Here is a 22,263-nt window from a genome sequence, read left to right as displayed (position 1 = left end):
TATATTATATTGATTAAATATTCTAAGAATAGAATACATACTGCTTGATTGTGGCGATTTTTCGATAGTAACATATATATATATATATATATATATATATATATATATATATATATATATATATATATATATATATATTACACATTAATAAATCCCTTCCTAGAGCCCATACCTTTTTTTATTATTTTTATTATAGATAATAGAAAATTACATTTTTCACTTATTTAACTAAAAATAACAAATACATCACACATAAATATATTACACAACGATATTATTCACTTTCATTGTTTTGTTGATTGAGCATAAAACTGAACAATTTTTTTTTAAATCTACCTAGACTTTTTTCATTTATAATTTCGTCTGGGAGGCAATTATATATGTTGCTCCCCTCGTAACCAATGGATTGCTTGCCATAATTAGTATGTATGGTGTTTAAATGTATTTTATCGTGTTGCCGTGTAAAGTGTGTGTGTACTTGGGACGTTTTAATGAGTTCTGTATTTGTATGTATGAGTTTAATATTTTTAATTTTTAATATTTTTAACCCACCACACCACGCTGCCCAACCAGGTTGCGACATAGTTCCCCTGCTTTTACACTGTGCAGGCAGGGGCGGTTCAGATTAAATAAATATATATATATTTTATATTTATTTAATCTGAACCGCCCCTGCCTGCACAGTGTAAAAGCAGAGGAGCTATGTCACCACCTGGTTGAACAGCGTGGTGTGGTGGGTTAAGGCAAGGGCTGTAAGAAAGGATTTATTAATGCGGGTCTTGAAGAGGCCCGGATTACATGAAGGAAGAAAAATTAATGAACACTTGAAAAATTAATTAAAAAAATTATGGTTTTATATTTATTTCAAGTAATTTTTAACATATTATTCACTTATTACAAAAATCTTTATACATTTAACGTTGAAATGGAATGAAAAGAATGTAATAAAATTTAAGGTAGCGCAACTCATATACGAAGAAAACTTATAGATAAAAAAATATTGCTAATTTACTAAAAGTCTCTTCAAATTATTCGTAAGCCAGTTAAAATGGGATTGCAAGCCATTAACGAATGAATTTATAAATATCCTGATAAACTTTTATTAAAATACCAATGTTTTGTCAGATGTAATGTGACTAAACATTGTACGTGTTAAAAAAAAGCGTAACATTTTCGCATTTTGTCACTATATATATTATTAAGAAAACGCAGGTACATGAAAACGTGTTCCGATATTATTACGAATTTTCAACAAGTTTTTCAGGAAGGCATTTCTTAGTGTTCTCAGAGTACCGGAGTAAAGAGTACCTGTACCTGTAAAAGCATTATTATAATGAGATGGTAAAGATCAAATTAATGTATGAAGCAAATTATTAAATATATTCCCTTGTTTCTTTGAGTTCCTCACAAAGAGTCCCAACTGCTCCTAACTGCTTGAAGGCAGTGAGACTATGGCATCCCCAACGAGTGTGATGGTAGCTATAAGAAGTCGGGGACGTATCTAGAAATTCAGATATGGTCAACAAAGCAATCACGGCTAAAGCCATTTCACGCAACGCGTTAAGTTTCCATTTTGAAAACCTTTCACCAAAGCAACACTAAGAGTATTTTCCGATCTGGAATATGTCGCAAATGTATAAAATATTTTTATTTTTCCAATAACTCAATGAGTAAAACTTAAAATTGTAATATTTAATCATTGAATATAAGGCTAAGCTAAGGACCTGGGTTCAATTCCTGTGTTGAGAATCGTAATACTGCTCTTCATGAATAAATTGTGAAATAACAGAGTTAATCAAATAAAATTTACTTGGGCACGACGGTATTTAAACCCGTGACCTCCGGATTCATACCCGAGGATCGTAATTAGTCAACCACATTTTCTAATCATCTACAAACTGGAGTTTAGATAAAGAGCATACCTGCCTACAAATAAGTGAAATGAAATAATTATAAGCAATAATTATTACCCGGAAACACCCATACAAATTGAAAAAATATTCCGAAAAAAAAAATTCCGCCGACGGGATTTGATCCCGCCGCCTTCTGACTACCGGTTAGCTGCGCTATGAAATGTTAGAAATCGCAGAAATGTGGAGAAAACGTTTGTTACCTGTCCACCCAGTTCAGCTTGTTTAGTTAGTGTCTTGTTTTACTGATAAAGAACTTTCAGAGGTGGTAAATAGAAAGGTGAAAATACTCACTACTTTTTCACGTAGATACAGAAACGATTAATACTATTTTTGAAGATGTTTATCATAGTAGAATCAGCACGGTCGAAAATAAATAAACCATTGCATAAAGAAAAAAAAACAAAGCCATTTTTCTATAGTGATAATGATTTTTAGTTTGACTCAAGAACTGCATCGACAACTCTATTAACTTCGCCAAGTGCAGATCGGGTAGGACCGACATGTATTTCGTGTATTAATTGCAGTGATATCAATAAGTTTAATTAATAAGTAATATCATCCGATTTCAGAGAAATTCGTATGTGCGCGTGGATATACGTGATTGCCACCAAAAGTTCATAGTATATATAAATATAAGTATATATTCATCGATAACCAGTTTATTTGCCGACGAGTTTTAGCACGATTGGATGTCGGGCAGTGCATTAATTTTTACTTCCAAGATTTGCATTTATTCATTCATTCATTACCGAACACAAAAGTGAAATTCAAATAGATTTATCTAAAAATGTTTGAGATTAGGAATAATTTAATAAGGATGTAGAAACTTTTAATCAACAAGTTAGAATAGTTTTTCCTATTTTCATTTTAGTTTATTTAGGAAACACAGTTGTACATGATAATTAATGTTACATTTAGGAAGTTCAATTTAAAATAAATCAGTTAAGTTCCATTTGCATTATTTTTTTGGTTTCAGATTAGGTTAGATTAGGTTACAGACAGTTTTTATTTAGAGTAAAAAAAATGAATGAAAGAATAATAAAAAAACATTGTTTTGGTTTAAGTATATTGTAAGGTTAACTTCATTTTGAAAATAGGATATCGTATATTTTGGGCGAATTTCGATTTGAAATGTTGTATGTAAAATAAGGTATTGGATCTGGTATTGCGTTCAGGACAAGGAGCTGCAAAATTTTCTAATGAAGCTGGTGAGTCAATAAGGTAGTTCACGTTCTTATTTAGAAAAGGTACGTAAAAATTGTTTCTTCATTTGTAAAGATTAATAGGGTTACGCTGATGTTTTTCAAAGAGATGGGATAGATGTTTCAATACATGCATATTTTCAATTCGGTTAATATGAGTTTGGTATTGAGGATTCCAAACGATAGATGCAAATTTGATACGAGATCTTACGTATGCCATACTTAGTAGTTCAAGTGTAAAAGGTTTATTGCCATATATAGTATTTCAAGTGTAAAAGGTTGAAAGAATGAAGAATTGAACGAATTCATAACGATACTAACTTTTTGCTTAAAAATTGCTAGAATATCTCTGAAGACCTGATTACATTATGTGGTCGAAGAGTTTTGTAAAATGCTTCAAAAGTAGGCAATTTTTTTGTTTGTTTGTTTATGAATATCCATCGTAACACTATGATTAAGCTTACAGTAAAAAAGTTGTTAGTTGTTACAGGTATCTTCAGATATTTCTTTAACTCGTGACAGGCCAAGATGCCAAACAAAATGTGTGTAACCAAGTGGGTCTTCCAAACACCTCATGCATTTCTCTGTCTTATGGTGTTTTAAACTATACAAATCCCAATTATTCAGTCAATTATTATTGGTAACTTATTTCAAGTATTTAAGCTAATATAAGGAGGATAGTAATTTAGGGTACTACCTAATCCCCCACTTGGCTGCGGGATAGTATAGATACAATATTCAAGTCTTTGGAGTCTGCATGACATAATATAACAGTGGTATAATATTTTTCTTTATAAATCAATTTAACTAAATTTGTAAGAAGAAAAATAAAACCTAATGAAAAAATCACCCATTATTTAAAAAATCAATTAAATATGTGTGGGTCCGAATACATTACATTTGTATAGTTCATCTGTCAAGTTATATTTGACTCCAAGTATGCTGCGTATGTTTTTTTATCATGTGTTCAATCACCTCATTATTATGTGATTTCCATCATTCCAAGGGCAATAAACCACGTAAACATACAGCCATATTTTAAATATAATATCGGCTACTCAGAATGTTTATTCCAATATTGCCATTCAAAAAAATACATATTGATAAATTATTCAAATTTATGTTTTTCTTCTGTGGCCCAAATTATAAAAATATCATTTCTATGTTTCACGTGTCAGACTCAACTCAGACATATGATCTTTATCCACTCACAATGCTATTCTTTTACAATATCTAGACAACAAAGAAACATTATTTCTTATTTTATTATGTTTTAAAAAATTAATAGTGTGCATAGTTATTTATTATTTATAATATTCTAATACAATCATCTTATTGTATTATAAGAATAACAAGTTGCCAATCATCAGAGACACGTGGATGTAGAATAAGTTACTACCCATTTTTTTTTCATATTCTATAAATGAAAAGTCGGATTACTTGTTTCTACATTAAATATAATTTTTTTTCACTATATGTATAATAATACCAACTGATAGATCCAACATCGAAATCTCTTGTAGTGTTTGGCAAGTTGCATAAATTTGATACCCGCTCGATCTCTGGACATATTTTTGTAATAAATTGGTACAAACAATTATTTATTTATAAATAGGATCCTACAATTATTTATTAATAAATAGGTACCTACAATTATTTATTTTCAAGATTTAGTAGTACGTAAAAACTGTTTTTTTTTTTTCAAAAAAATTAGAAAGGTAAATACATTTGTATCGTATTATTTCACACGGAGAAAAATGAGTCCCTGATGAAATTAAAACGGATGTCCCTTGTGAAGTTGACTGATTGAATTTATTCTTTTTTTTCAGAGAAGAAAGAATTTATTGTTGTCAATGTCTATGATTGTATCGAAACTTAAATATCTTTCCTGTTCAGGCCCTACTATGGGACAAAATATTGATTCAGCATATATCTCACTCCGAGTATAAGAGGATAGTGGAACATGAGGGTTCAACTCAGGTTCACAAAGAATGCAGGCATGCTTGTTCCAAAACCTAATAATAAATGCGGTCAGTGAACCCTAGAGTATAACAGCCTTACAGAAGCTGGGTGTACCATACAGGGCCCGCAGATACTTTAATAGTTCACAGCTGATGACTCTGCAGACTGTAAAAATTGCAAGTGCGCCACACTATTGAGTTTTGCAGACACATCAGGTCCGGAATCCCAAAATACCTGAAACCCTTGACTCTGTGCAGAAACGGGCGGTCGTTAAATAGATTCCTCTATCTTAACATTGCAATTTTTAGAGCACAGGCTGTCCTTGTTCTACCGGTATTAGAATGGAAGATGTTCCGAGGAACTAATGTCATTGATCCCTTCGGCACCGGTGCATAATCGGGAAATACGCCAAAAGCGCGCCCAAAATTTGTACACGTTTGACATTTGTCACATGAGAACGGGTCGCTTCTACGACTCGTTCTTGAGTTCAATAGCTCGGGTGTGGAACGATTTGCCGGCCTTTGTGTTTCCTCCCTTCTTCAACATGGGTCTCTTCCAGACCATGATAGATGACAAAGCTCCTAAGGGAAATCATTATCCTCAGGACTCCTGTGTGGAGTTATTGTAGATAATTATATTAAGTAAATTAATTAGGGAATTTGAGACATTTATTTATTAAAGGGTTTTTTAGTGATTGGGGCGTAGAATTTATATGTATTGTGATTGAAATGTATTGTAGATAATATGATATCAATATTTGTGCAAATCGAACAAAAATATATAACTGATAACATTACTAATCCAATAACCCTGCAAAACTAGAAAATTACTGATAATGCTCCTAAAAATAATAAATTAATAAAAAATAAATAAAAATTCCATTGAAATTAGTTGAATAAAAAAATGATTTTTTCAGTCACAATGTTTACCTACAATCATAAAGGAGATGAAGAAAATGCACAAAGGTCATCAAGTCTCACACCTTTGCACTGTTTTCTCTGGCTGTAGGAGCAAAGATTTACTTGTAATATATACATCACCGAGTACTGATTACAGATGGAACCATGCAATAATACAGGCGCCAGAACCACAAAAGAGAAAATGATCGCACGTGCGGTTCATTATACTACCTACATAAACAACTCATGATGAAAGAACCACTGGAACCACATCTTATTAACATTTTGATATAAGTACCTACGTAAAACGTATATAATATAATACATTAACTTTATTTAGCAAGTAGCCGAAGTTACCGATGTTGCTCGAGTTCTATTTAGAGTTTTTCTAAATAGAACCCGAGCAACACCGGTAACTTCAGCTAATTACAAACTTTATTTAGTAAGTAGCTGAAGTTACCGGTGTTGCTCGGGTTCTATTTAGAGTTTTTCAAAATCAGATATCGAAAGTAATTTTCCTCTTATGTTGCATCAAGAAGTATCAAAATTCTGCTTTAAGCTGTGGAAAATTCAAAAGGAGTGGTTTTTCGAAATATTTTGGAAAATCTCATAAAAAAAGCTGTTATCAAAATATGTAGGTACTTAAATGTACAGCATTGATCCCTTGAATTACTGAAACTCAGCGAACACGAGCGAAAATGTGACTCATTAAAAATAGTAAATCGGCAAAGTTTTCAGTTTTTCGGGACCTCTTCAAGTCTTGTTTCAAAAATAAGACGAAGCTTAATGCTAAATCACTATTTTGATTAATCTCTACAACAAATTGGTGTACATTATGAATACCAAAAAATATGCTTTAGATAAATTGAAGGTTTTCCTATCGTTTCGTTTGAGTAGAATACAAATAAAATAATAAATTACTCAGTAAAAATATAAATGGAAACTACTAAAAAATATTTTTATCAACAGAAATGTATGAACGCGTAAAGGATACAACTTTTAAAAATACAATATTAGAGCTAAGATTATCTGCGACAGTTTCACTTGATTAAATTTTTTGCTTTTTTGTAAAATTATTTACAAAATAAGTAAAAACCAGTTTTTTGCTTGAAATCGAACGTTTCTAGACTCCGATTGTCTCCGAATGCCTATTACCTATAATATAAGGTATACCAAGAATATACACATTTTTGGCTTATAGCTTCCTCTTGATGTTTGTCATAACGTTGTTCAACCAGGTGGCTTTGTTTTTAGATTTAGTTTTTTAGCAATGTTTCTAGCATTTACAGTAATTACATTAGCTATCTAATTACTAAATGTAATTACTGTTTTTCATTTTTTTTATTTGAAAAATTACTTTATCTTTGCCATAATTTGTTTTGGCTATTTCAAGTTAACTGGCGAAAAGTTAAGTTATAAAAAAATTATTTTGTGTGTACATATTTTCACTGTTGTGCTGTGTCTTATTTTATGTTGTCTTTGATCTATGCAACAAACTAATCACAAGCAGTATGGAATTGCATAATTTATTATCATAATAGACATTATAATAATGGTAAATACTAGTTAGAAGGGTTGTGCCACGCAAGGTAAGAAGTGTGTTAACTTGAGGATTTTTTTCATTTATTTATGTATTTTTTAATTATAAGCAATAATTAGTCATCCGAAATACTAATACAAATTGAAAATATCTCCCGAGTACAATAAATGCCGCCAACAGGAATTGAACCCGTGCCTTCTGATGTCCGGTCAGGTGCTCTGTATCCATTGAGCTATGTCGGCTTATTTCCAACCCGCCAAATGATTCAATATGTACTAGTACCTCAATCAACAATTACTGCTTATTATATTTTTTCACCTGTAAACAACCAACTTTTTTTTTGTAGGAAAGGCTTTGTTAGTGCTAAATTTCTCACTAGATGGCGTCCAGACATATGATATCTTCATTTATTGGTGAAATACTTTTGACTTGTCAATTATTATTATTATTTTTTTTTAATGATAAACTAACGTTTATAAGACAAGGTTTTATGCATAGCATAAAGGATATCAAATAATTATAAGCAATAATTAACGGGTTCAATTCCCGTTGACGTTGGAGATATTTTCAATTTGTATTAGTATTTCGGATGACTAATTATTGATTATAATTATTTGTTATCCTTTATGCTATGCATAAAACCTTGTCTTATAAACGTTGGTTTATCATTATAAAAAAAAATAATATGTATTTTTTGTTTACGCTAATTTTCAAATTTCTTCGATTTATTCTAAATTATGCATCGTGTCAAAATTATACCACTTATATCTCTATGTCAAGCCCTATGGGCGTAAAATGAATAAAGTAAAATATGTATTTAGTATTTTAAAGAAAATAATATAGATCTTAATAATGGATTTCCGGTAATGTGTGCATAAAAAAGTGGGCAAGCGAGAAGGTATATTTGCACAGTTAATAAAATAGAATGAATGCGCGTCTCGACCTCTTTTCTACATTGTCTTTTCCCCCACAAACATCTGAATAAAACCTACCCACATCGCCTCTTTTTCAATACATGCGTTACAAATGTCAGATATGAACAGAAAAAACTACTAATATATGATATGCACATGAGGCGTATTGACCTTTCAGGCCTCTGGCATATCGATCGTTATATTTTTTAATAAATTATATGCACATAAAGCGTATTAACCCTTCAAGCCTCTGGCATATTGACCGTTATATTTCTTAATATATGATATGCACATGAAGCTTATTTATCCTTCAGGCCTATGGCATATTGACCAATATATTTCTTAATATATGACATGCACATGAAGCTTATTAAACCTTCAGACCTCTAACATATTGACCGTTATGTTTCTTAATATATGACATGCACATGAAGCGTATTAACCCTTCAGGCCTCTGGCATGTCGACCGTTATATTTCATAATATATGATATGCACATGAAGCGTTTTAACCTTTCAGGCCTCTGGCATATCGACCGTTATATTTCTTAATATATGATATGCACATGAAGCGTATTAACCCTTCAAGCCTCTGGCACATTGACCGTTATATTTCATAATATATGATATGCACATGAAGTGTTTTAACCTTTCAGGCCTCTGGCATATCGACCGTTATATTTCTTAATAAATGATATGCACATAAAGCGTATTAACCCTTCAAGCCTCTGGCACATTGACCGTAATATTTCTTAAAGATGCTGTCAGAAATTAGGAGAATTTGTGTGTATTTTTGCTTTTCAATAAAATCCAAATAAATGGAATATGTCTGATCTCATCCTAAAATTAAAAACTGTTTTTGAAAGTTGGTAAAATAATCTTTCAAAATTTATTATAAAAATAAACATTTAATTTTTATAATTTTATTATTCTATATTTTAGATCAAACACAAAAAACTTTGAAAAATGGTTCACCATACGTTATGTAGTCTAAACACTGAAATGAAATAACTGACAATGAAAAAAAACATTTTATTAGTGAGGTGTCATGAAAAACATTATTGCTACCCAACTTTCTTGTAAACTGTGAACAAAATGTCTAATACCCAAACACGTAGCAATAAATCAAACCTTGATAAAGAGGACAAACAAACTATGGATAAAATTTTTGATTACATCGACAAAAAGTTTGATTCTTTAAAAAAGGATATAATTCAAAAAATTGAATGTCAGAATACGGAATCTATAAAAAGTATTGAGTACATAAGTGCTCAATATGACGAAATTATTAAAAAATTGGATACAAATAACAACCAAAATAAATCAATCCAAAACGAACTTGAAAATATAAAAAAAGAGCAAGTGGGAAAAAACGCTACAATAAAAAAAATGGAACTAAGACTAGATGAAATTGAATATACATCAAATCTGCACTACCTAGAAATTGCAGGAATTCCACAAAAAAATGGTGAACAACTGGAGGAAATTATAAAAAAAGTCGCATCTGCAGCTGGAGTTCAAATCAAACACGCTGATATAAACAATGTGACCAGAACTACAGACCGAAGACTTAATGCTCCGCCAAAAATCCTAGTAAAATTTACAGAAATTAAACTAAAAGAAATCCTTCTATCTAAAAAAAGAGAAATGGACCTTAATTTACTAAAGGATTTGACAAACGAAAAAGTGTACATAGGTGAAGTAATAAGTCCCTACAAAAAAGAGTTGCTTTGGAAAGCAAAGCAACTAGCCAAAGAAAAAAATTATGAATTTGTTTGGATCAAAAATGGGAAAATAATGGTTCGTAAAGGTCATGATCAAAAAATTTTGTACGTAAATCATCTGGACGACCTCGATAAATTAATATAACAAATCACTTACTTGAACACACCAAACTGAAATACCTACTGAGAACATGGATAAGGAAACAATAACTACAAACAAACCAGATGAACTGCTAACTCTTAAAAACAATTTTAATATATTAAATAAAAATATACGAAGTATCAACAAAAACTTCGATGAACTTCAAATACTAATTAAGAATCTAAAAATTAATCTTGATATAATTATCCTCACTGAGTGCTGGATAAAGGATAAATATTCACCCTTACATATTAATAATTACACCTCATATGCAACCAATTTGAATTACACAAAAAATGATGGTGTGATAGTGTACATTAAAGATGACACTAAAACTGAAGTCAATGAAATAAAATTCCCAAATGCAAACTGTTTGAAAATCAAAGTGGGTGATGAAACCACTATATTAGCTCTGTATCGATCACCAGCTACAACTAATATTAATCAGTTTCTTGAAACGCTTTCTAATGAACTCAATCTTCTAAAAAACAAAAAAAATGTCTTCCTCATCGGAGATATAAATATTGACATACTAGAAAACGGTCATCCAAATAGAACTGATTATCTGCAAACACTGGCCGCCCACGGACTTGAAAGTTTGATAAATAAACCTACGCGTGTTACAAATGACAGCAAATCTTGCATCGATCACATATTCAGTAAGACTGTTAAACCAACCAACTCTATCATTTTCACCTCTACTATAACCGACCACTATACAACAATTTTATCTATTACAAAAAAGAAAATACAAAGATCGCAGCCCTACCCAATTATCGTGCAGAAGACAGAAACCATATGGAATGAAGTAAAACAACAATTACTAAATACAAACTGGATAAACCTACTGGAGAACCTTGATACAAATAGTGCCTGGAGTAAATTCATTGAATATATAACTCATACCATCATGTCAAATACCAAATCAATAGAAAAAAAGATTTCACATAAAAATCAACATCTTAAACCATGGATAACCCAAAGCGTTATAAATTGCATTAGAAAAAGAGATGAACTACACAGGAAAGTTAGTTTAAATCCTTGTGATATTTTTATACAACGATATTATAAAAGATACAGAAATATTTGCAAAAATGTTGTGCGCAATGTCAAAGAAAATTATTATAAGAAAAAAATAGACGAATGTAACAATGACTCACGCAAATTATGGAAGATCATTAATGAAATTACAAGTGCAAAATCATCCCATAACAAAAGCATAGATGAACTAACAATTGAAAATACCCAAATCTCTTTCGAAAAGCATCCGGACAAAATTCTCGAATACGTAAACGAATTTTTTACAAATATAGGGTCAAAATTGGCAAAGCAAATCAGACATCCAAAAACTAGCATTTTACCAGAAGAAAAGGAAAGTATGAACCAGATAGATAAATTAAAGTTAACTAATGTAACCAATACTGAAATCAGAAACGCAATTGTATCCCTCAATGTTAATAAATCATCGGGAAATGATATAATCTCAAATAAAACAATAAAACAACTCCAAAATGAACTGACCTTCCCTTTGACATACTTGGTCAATCTGTCTATATCTACAAATGTATTCCCCTCATGCCTTAAAAAAGCAACAGTTATACCTATACATAAAAGTGGTAACAAAAAGGATATATATAACTACCGACCCATAAGTCTCTTAAGCTCCTTTTCAAAAATCTTGGAAACTGTAATGAAGAAGCAAATTGTTCATTTTCTTGAACAAAACAAATTATTATCACCATTCCAATATGGCTTTAGGGAAAATCTAAGCACCAATGATGCCATAGAAAATCTAACAAGCATAGCCATAAAAAACATAGATGAAGGGAAAAAGTGTTTGGCTTTATTCATAGATCTTCAAAAAGCTTTTGACACAATAGACCATAAAATATTACTAACTAAGCTAAAAAAAATAGGAATGGCCGAAACAACAATGAACTTATTAGAGTCATATATAACAGGGCGAGAACAACAAGTACAAATTGGCAAACAAAAGAGCAAACTACTATCTTTAAACTATGGCGTCCCTCAAGGAAGTGTACTGGGACCGATCCTATTCATTATCTATATCAACGATTTAACTAACCTTACCATTAAAGGAAACATAATCAGTTTTGCTGATGATACTGTTTTATTATTTCAAGAAGAAAATTGGACGGATACATTTAATGAGGCTGAAAAGGGGCTTAGTGCACTTCAAAATTGGCTTAAAATCAACTCGCTTACCCTTAATATAAGCAAAACAAAATATATAACATTTTCAATAAACGCAAGGAGCCAACCAATAAAATCACTAGAACTAAAACTACACGAATGCCATGGAAATAATATACAATGTTACTGCCCCGTCATCGAAAAAACACAAAACATAAAATATCTCGGAGTAATAATCGACGAAAATCTTAGATGGGACCTACACATCAAAGGTATTACGGAAAAACTCACAAGCCTTATATATTTCTTTAAAAATCTAAGAAACGTATTAAATAAAAAGGATATGAAAAAGGTCTACTACGCATTATGTCATTCTCGAATTGAATATGGAATCATAGGATGGGGATCTGCTACACATACGTACCTACACAACCTGAATACGATTCAAAAAGGAATCATAAAGACCATATTGAAAGTACCAATTAGAACGCCTTCAATTGAAATATTCAATTCCTTTGACGTACCAAATGTACAGCAAATATATGCCAAAAATATATTATTGAAGCTCTTCAAAAATAACAAATCCTCTACTAGACTGTGTATGCATAACACTAGATCGAACAAAAATGATATAAAAAATATTCCAAGTTATAAAACCACATTCGGACAAAGAAACTATACATACTTTGCAACAAAACTCCATAACATCCTTCCCCAAGACATAAAACTAATAAAAAATCCTAATGAATACAAATCATTAATAAAAATATGGCTGAAAGAGGTCAATGAAAAAACCCTAATGAAAACACTAAAAACGATATAGAAGACACTAAAAACGACATAGAAGACAAATAAACCATATTTAAATAACTTTAGTCCGCCTCGGCACAGGACCCCCTAGTGAGGAGGACTAAGAAATACAATATTTTATACTTAATTTCACCATTATATTTTGTATGTAACAATTATTTTATATAGTCGCTAAAATAAAAAAAAATTAAAAAAAAAACCTCAAATTTTGTTGTTTCATATAAAAATAATTAATTAAAAATTAACAGAGTTTCATATTTCTTTCTGAAATTGCGGTAGGCACCTTTGGTTTAATATAGGTGTACATTTTAATTATTCTGTGGTTTACTTTTGAATATAAAGCTTGGTGTTTTTTCTTTCTAACACTGTTTAGTTCATATTTCTAACTATGCTGGTAAGGGAGACGCAATGATTTCTCAAAGACCATATAAAAAGAATCACTCTGCAGGTAATATCTGTTTTTTCCCAAGGCAGAACAATTTGGCCCAAGGGATAAACGAGATTAGCTTTTTTGTTTTACTTAATTAATGTTTTAATCTATTTCAGTGGGCAAATATGATTACATATTTTAAAATGTGTACTTTCAAAAACGCTTTTATCAGAAAGCACAGAGTGATTTTCTCATTTGTCAGATGTATAATTTATATAACACAGAGTGGAAGATATTGCCAGTATCGCCCTGGTGAAAAAACCCCATTCAGAATCAAAACATGGCTTGAAATGCCTAGTTTGACGATTTAAAAAGCCAGGTATTCTTCAACCTCTTTCTTCTCCATCTCATTCCCCTCTCTATTCTCTTCAGCATCATTACATACTGAAGTTGAGGATGCCATAGTCTCACTGGTTCTGGACAATTGGGACTCCTATGAAATGTTTACGTAATATAAAATTGATTACCTATATCAGCCAACCGTAGCGCAGTTGTATGCCGATAATATCGTTTGTTATCCAGTTTGAATAAGTTATGTAATGTAATGTAAATAGATGACCCGATGACAAGAAGACGTAGAGAAGTCGATCCTAAAAACTTTTGACTACACAGATGTTGTTATTGTTCGATGATTTACATTAGTTACCTAATCTCTTCAAATCATTGGTAATTCAAATTTTTAAAACGGGATGGAGGCCGTTTCCTGATTAACTTTTATTCATTTAATATATAAAGACGAAATGGGAAAATAAGAGGTTTTTCATGAACACGTGTTCACCGACATCGTATTTCAGTATTCGTCATATACTGAAAGTTTAACAGGAAACCTGTTGATTAATTCATTAAGACCTGCAACCTAGTTTTTAATATATTCACAATACTAACGTTTTTCCGTGTAGTTGACCGTGTACATGATCAGACATTGTAAGCGTAGGTATGCAAATACACGTTTACCTGCAAATTATCTTCTTATTTTTGAATTAAACCACACAGACGGACAATGGGGTGATCACGCATATATTTTAAATGAAAATATATTACCTTTATGTGAAATCAAACCAAATGTGCATAGTTATATAACCACCCTGTGCTGCAACACCACCACAGCCCAACAATTTTATAAATATAGTGAAGTGAAATGGTTTAATAAATTACCTCTAGATGTAATAATAATTAAAATTACAAAAAATTGAAATTCAAAAACACCATTAAAAATATAATTCAGTAGTATTTCTTTAATTATTACACTTTTAAAATAATATCATAATTCTCTAAAATAATATTAGTTATACTTTTTTCTGCTTTCTTCTTTTTTTTCTATTATTTTTTTTCAACGATTCTTTGTAATTTATTTTTTATTTTTCTTTATAAAATAATAACATAGATAAAATAGTAATGAATAACGTCTCTCCACATTTTTAACGCGAGAGTTTGCTCAAAAAAAGGTGTGTTACTTTACTATTTCTGATATTTAAAGTTAAAAAAAAACTTTGTAATTTGTATACATTATATCTGTACCTATTTAAAACATTAAGGAAAATTTAAAAATTAAAAAAAAAAAAAAAAAAAAAAAAAACATTTAAAGATTTTATAAGGACAGAAAAATTGGTTTATGGAAATTTCCAAAACAGCTTTCAATTTGAACTTTTTAAAAACTAGTGTAAGCTATAGGTACCCGTGACGTCACGAGTCACACATGGGTACAATAAATTCATAATTCTAATGGCAGTTACACGTATTACCGCGCCATATCTTTGGTCGCGCCGGTCATTTTGTGAACCGTGTTCCGAATTTCCGCCACATATCTTCGCTTCGGTATCATTCGTTTTTTTTTCAAAATTCAAAAAGTTTCATTCTTAGCATGTTCTAATTAATCTGAAATTTGGTAAATAACATGAAATTTCTTTGAATGACTCAATCTCATTCAAAATATACCTATCTTACATTATCAAGTTACCAGTGATTGTACACCAGGGTAATTAATACCTTAATCAATGTTTTCAAGAATTCTTCCCACGAAGCAGACGCCACGTGTAAAAGCCTCTACTCACAATCCGATTTGCAGGACAACTTGCAGGACAGCACGCTGGGGTTCTGCAAATTGGATGGTGCGTTGGTAAAACCGCCAGTCGAATTAATATTATTCCCTTTGTCGGACTGTCAGAAAATTATAAAAATAATTCCGTTGGCCGTTCAACATGTTATCATGCAAGTTATTCTGCAAATCTGTTCACGAGTATGGCACTTAAACTGGCCAATAGTTGGTTCAGTATTTACGATTAACACAAGAGACTAATAAAGGCACGAGATTGCCAAAGTCAGTCTCTCTTGCAAATTTTAACTTGCAGTTACTTTAAAGTAATTAAAACTGCCGTAGCGTTTTTTTGGCTTTTAATACGAAGGTTAAGGATTTGATTCAAGTGGAATGCACATTATTTAGACTGATTGTTCAAATATTATTCGACGTCATGTCAGTATTACGATGTTATTATTTGTAAAGTTTAATATGACTATACAGCTGTGAAGAATAATTGATTAATACGTAAATCATTGTTATAAAAATAAACAATATTACCTTCCATCAATTTCTGAAAGCAGCCTTTTGTTGGCAAGAGTCCGACGTAATAAATTATGCGACATACCTAATTATTATAATGGCCGTTAGGACAAACAGAATGATTAAATCACACCATTATATCGTGTCAAACGATTTCCATGATAATAGAATGACTGCACCTTTAAAAATCATTACAATGTTGATCGTTATTAACTACTAAATATAAAAATAGTAATAATATCACTGTTTTCGATTGAAAGTTACAAAATATATCATATGATGTTAATTCTTCAAGCTTGGTAACCGTAAATTGTTAATGATTAGAATCAACTTAAGCATAAAACTTAAAATTGGATTTTGAAAATACCCAACCAAACTGAGTAATGTTTTTTTGATCAAAGGACATAGCATATATCTAGTACGGACACTTCTTATTCTATTTATTTGTGTTTTGAGTTAGGCCTTTAAGGAAATCGATAACGGATGATTTTAGAAGAAACTTTGTCAATTATTTGTGAGTTTATGATAATTATTTAAAAAAATAATTTACTCCTACCTATTATGTAAATATAATGAAATGTTAAATTAAAACGAAAAAAATTCAATTAAAAGGCTTAAATTTAAATTACAAATGGGAAAATTCACATTGCAACACAAATTTTTATTTAACAAGCAATAATTATTCGCCTGAAACACTCATCCACATTGAAAATCTCCTGATAAAAGATACATGACGTCGAGTCCCGTTGGCGTCATGTATCTTTTATCAGGAGATTTTTCAATGTGGATGAGTGTTTCAGGCGAATAATTATTGCTTGTAAAATAATTGTTACCCTTTGTGCTATGCATAAAAAAATCTTGTCTTAAAAACATTAGTTTACCAAAAAAATAATAACAAATTTTTAGTTTATAATTTTAAATTACAAATGACCGATTCACATTGGAACATAAATTTTTCGTAAATACTTTCAAATTACAAATAACTGATTCACATTGGAATACAATTTTTTCGAATATATATTTAAATTACAAATAACCGATTCACATTGGAACACAAATTTTTCAAATCAATTGTAACCTTGTTCCCTATTGCAATATTTTTTGCAGGATATTCGCCTCCACTACGTCGAGAACGGAGACAGCACCAAACCTTTGATGCTGTTCGTCCACGGATTTCCTGAATTCTGGTACTCCTGGCGATACCAACTGCGAGAATTCTCTAAGGACTATTGGTAAGTTAAGATAATTACATAGATGTCACTAATTATTATTAACATAAAAATTTCTGTTGTCGGTGCCTGGGTAAGTGATGTAATGACATTCTGCATACTTATTCAAGTTTGATGAGCTTTTAATTTTCAAAATTGGAACTGATAAGTATAAAGTAAGTAGTATCACCCAAGCGTAAAGTAGGTACCAAAATTATTGTATTAATTAAAAATTCTCCAAAAGATGTTTTGATGAATTTACGTTACTTAGATACGTTACTTTACAACGCGCGTGGTTTCTCTGAACTAGGTCAAGTGGACATACTTAACGGCCGTTCATAGCTATTTAATTCGAACACATATATTATTTGAAAGGCTATCTTTTACATAAGCGGTGCTACATCTTTTTATTCGATTAGTAAGAATATAATGTGTCTTGTATTTTCATAAAGTCATTGGACAGATGTCGTAATTTTTCAAGCTTACTAACATTCGATAAGTAAATTTCTTTTGAAAGGCAATGATCCTGAGGCAAATATTATTTTTATTAATACTCTCACTTACTTAATGAATCAATTAAAATTTTCTTGGATTTGATCCCGTGACCTCCGGCTTGCTAGACGAGAACCTTACGAATCCTACAATTATAATATCCCGTGTTTTTTCACGTGTCCGAGCTAGTATTTTGAATTATTTCAACAATGCGATAAAACACATTTTGTATTAAAACCATTCATTAAAAATAAAATAATTTTTCACCATTCTTGAGATTAAGTTTTAAAAGGTGTTCACCGCCCAACTTAATGCACCAATTACGAATTAAAAAAAGATCTTCTTTTAATCGTCATTATCTACTAGTGTCAAATTATATTTTCTTTTTAAATTACGTAGGTGACCGAATAATTTTCTTGATAAAATAATTACCTAAATGACATTTCAACCCAATTGCTTACTTGATAACCCCGTGATCTATACAAAATAAATATTAAATAAATACTTATATTTGCGTACAACACCATTGTACCTACCTGCTATCTAGCAATGGTATTCAGCGAGTTTGTTTACAAATTTAAAAATTTTCACGATGTTTCAGAAAAAATATTATTCGAAAAGTGACTAAAAATGGAGTATGTGCTTCTTTCATAATAATTTCTGCCAAAACCACACATCGAGGTTTTGCTACCTTCATAATAATTCCTGCCAAAACCACACCTCGAGTTTTTCTTCTATCATAATAATTTCTGCCAAAACCACACCTCGAGTTTCTGCTTCTTCCATAATGATTTCTGCCAATGACAAATACAAAATTACAACCACATAAGGAGCACTATCCTGCATCTTACAAACATGCTCTATCGACGATTTCGCTATTTGGAAACACTTACAAGTGTGAACAGTTTTTTAGTCGAATGAAGCATATTATATCTCAAATGAGTACACGAATCACTTGGAAAGACAGAGCATTTCAAAAATTGTTTGCGTGTAGCAACATCATCAAACGTTATCAACATTGATGCACTTACTTTAGACAAACAAAATCAGACGTTTCAATAAAATTTATTATATTTTGTTTATTTTTTATTATTATTATGTTTAGATTGCTTAATTAATTACTCTAATCTAATAAATATGTTTGATTATCATTTTTGTTATAAATATCTTATTAAATAAACAATTTATTTCTTGTTTGCTTTGAATAATAAAAGTTTTTTTTGTACAGCCCGGTAGGAAATATCATTTCAAAATCTGGCCCGGCTGCTGAAAAGGTTGACCACCCATGAAGTAGAACTTGATCATTTCGGAGTTACCCGCTATTCGATAGTACCTACCTTATTCTTTCCTACTTATTACGCAGTATTTTCAGTAAACTATATGAAAATTCATTATTTGCCACATAATACAATTATTGCGTTGTGTAAATTGAATACGTCAAGTTGTGAACAAAAAATTATTTAATCTAAAACGATATAATCTTAATAACGTTATTATGGTACTTTTGGATACTTGTGAATCAGACTTATATATATAAACACACAGAACTCAGAATTTGTCCCGTCAAAGATAAATGTTACTACGAAAAAAACAAAATTCATAGAAACCGAGGCGAATTCATGTTATCTTTTTTTGTATCTATATCTGTGCAGACAGGTCTACCGAATAGTAAATTGATAAATACTATATAAATAATACATTCTGGAAAAGCTAGGAGCAAGTGGATGTGTTTATGTAGTAAGGAAATTCATTAGTTTAAACTGAATCTGTTTAAACTAATAACAAGTCATATGCCCTGATTATGGACAGTACAATGCTCTCCAAAATGATGGCTAAAGAAGGGCACGGCAGAATACCTCAAAATAAATCACGATAATACTTTTGACCTTGTACATCTCAAATCATATCTAATAACAAGTAGTCCAATGAAGCGATATCAACAGTCCATAGTAGAATTCTGGAACAACACCTAATACAGCAATTCAAAAAGATAATAATACAACAATACAATATTACAATAAAACAATAAAGAACAATGCAATAATACAATACATTAATTCATTATTAAAATAATACAACAATATTTTTTTTCCGGGTTAAATCTTCCCCACAGGAAAAACTAAACCCTTCCACACACTTTTCCACAAACGATCATGTAGTCAATCCACATTATGCAAGTGCATTATATATGCATAATTAATACAAAACAATACAAGATCAACAACACGTCAACTCACCAGAGATCAAATGGGAAAATAATTCACCGACTCCAGATATTTTCATATCAGAGGGTTCGGCTCGGTAGAACTCCTAACTGGACCTATAAATCCTTCTGATCACTCAATATGAATATTTTAAAAATCTTTCGTAATCATGCATGTATTTAATTAGACGGATTTTTGCTTTTTTATATATAAATTCTTTGATAGATCTAATACGCCTAAATTTTGGATAAGAGAGCTAGGTATAATGCTAGTAGCCGAAATAACAAATGGTAATATTGTTATCGTCTGAGAATGCCAAATTCTTTTTATCTCATTTCCTAAATCTGTGTTTTTATTTTATTTTTTTATTATTATTATTATTTATTCGACAATTTGTAGAGCGCCGCTTTTGTGAGGGCACCTCAGGGGCGCTTTACAGTTGATGCAGGTATTACAAAAAATATAGATTTACAAAAATAAAGTGAAGTTAAGTTAAGTAAAATGAAGTGCAGGAACAGGTGACACGAAGATAAAAGGTGGAAGCAAAAATCCTAGGTGGTGAAGAAACTGAAACAGCTGCTGCAGCGAGAGAGTCCACCGCGTCCACTAATAGTGCCAGCAAGAGGTTCGTCATCCGTCCAGGTATGTGTATGCTGCTAATAAAGAGCTGACACAATATCCTCACATAAATACCAGACCTTAGCAGCACCGCTGTGGCGTTCGAAGAAGATAGGAGATGGAGACTCTGCAGCAAGAATCCTAAGTTGTGAAGAAACTGGACCAGCTGCTGCAGCGAAAGAGTCCACCGCATCCACCAATAGTGCCAGCACGAGGTTCATCATCCGTCCAGGTATGTGTCTGCTGCTAATAAAGTGCTGACACAATATCCTCACGTAGATAACAGAACAGAACAGATATTGTTTAGTGAGTCGGGTAGCGCACATGATTTTGTTGATAACATTAAATAAAAATTAATAAAAAAATAAAATAAAAAAAACCTTGGCAGCATCGCTGTGACATTCGGCCAGTCCATCATTCATCTCCATATAATCCTGTTCCTGGTGATTGTTGAAGTGGTACATTGTACCCGCAATAAAAAGCGACGGTCGGGATAGTAAATTACCCTGGGCTTAGCGAAACACTTGCTAGGGCCTTCAGAGTTTCCGAGAATTCCGTTGAAAACATCTGCGGTACAGTTACCGATCCTCATCTCACGTTCCGTTCATCGGGAGCAAATTTAGAATATTTTTGAAAAAATTTTTCAATTATTCACTTTTAACACACTATACTCAAATCACATTACTATAAAGTTTTAATAACTGGTTGTTAAGTTTATTTAAGATGTTGATTAATTATTGATTTTTCAAATAATTTCAAAGGGATGTTGTCACATTTCCCTTGAAAAATGCCCTGTTCTCTTTTTTTGGTCCCACTTCTTTACTACGTGACGCCATTGTGGGTTTTCGTGTTTAACTAAAAAATAAATAAAATGACATCAGTATTACATAACTTTCGGAGAAAAAGATGACATGCTTGTAGTGCATTGTAAAAAATCTGTAATGCCATTAAGGATCTGATTCGGGCTAATTCATTAGTAACATAAAAATAAAGTAAAATACTAAAGAAAGACCTATTATTTTTTGTACTAAAAAACTTAAAAGTAGGTACTCAGACAAAAACCAGTGGTCAGCACGGTTGGTAATTTTGTTCGATACCCATAATTAAACATAAAGCGAAAAATAGAATTCTACAAAATTAAAGCCAAATATCAGAGATTAATTTAAAAACATAAAAGCTGGGTTTTCTTACCTTCACTGCACTTTAAAAAGTAGATAGGAGTCGGTATTGTATTAGACAGGATACTCGGTTATAGCAACTTGTATTCTTATCCATGTGTATTTATCAGCTTAACGTTGTGATTATTTGTATTAACACGTATATAGTATAGCAGAAATTGTCACGATAGTTTGATCAATGTACTGAGATACCTCCATAAATGAGATATGATACGAACGACGCACGTTGGAATGTCATTTTGGTGGTTTTATGTACACTAAAAGAAAAAATATGTGGAAATGCTTTGCGGGCCACAAGTAGACACCCCGTGGGTCACG

General features: G+C 31.3%; 1 protein-coding gene across 1 annotated transcript in view; it reads left to right on the top strand.

Annotated features, from left to right (window-relative positions):
* LOC149423741 (epoxide hydrolase 4-like) overlaps positions 1-22,263 on the top strand; it is a 49,062-nt gene that overhangs the window by 5,053 nt on the left and 21,746 nt on the right. The window contains exon 2 of the mRNA XM_089632094.1: positions 17,353-17,477. Coding sequence (XP_089488220.1) covers positions 17,353-17,477 — 125 coding nt within the window. The remainder of the gene's footprint in view (positions 1-17,352; positions 17,478-22,263) is intronic.

The sequence above is a fragment of the Hesperophylax consimilis genome, chromosome 5, assembly GCF_061612785.1.
Source record: "Hesperophylax consimilis isolate HC1 chromosome 5, BYU_Hcon_1.0, whole genome shotgun sequence".
Lineage (NCBI taxonomy): Eukaryota > Metazoa > Arthropoda > Insecta > Trichoptera > Limnephilidae > Hesperophylax > Hesperophylax consimilis.
Note: the sequence above shows the minus strand (reverse complement) of the source record. Positions and strands in the feature narration are given on the sequence as shown.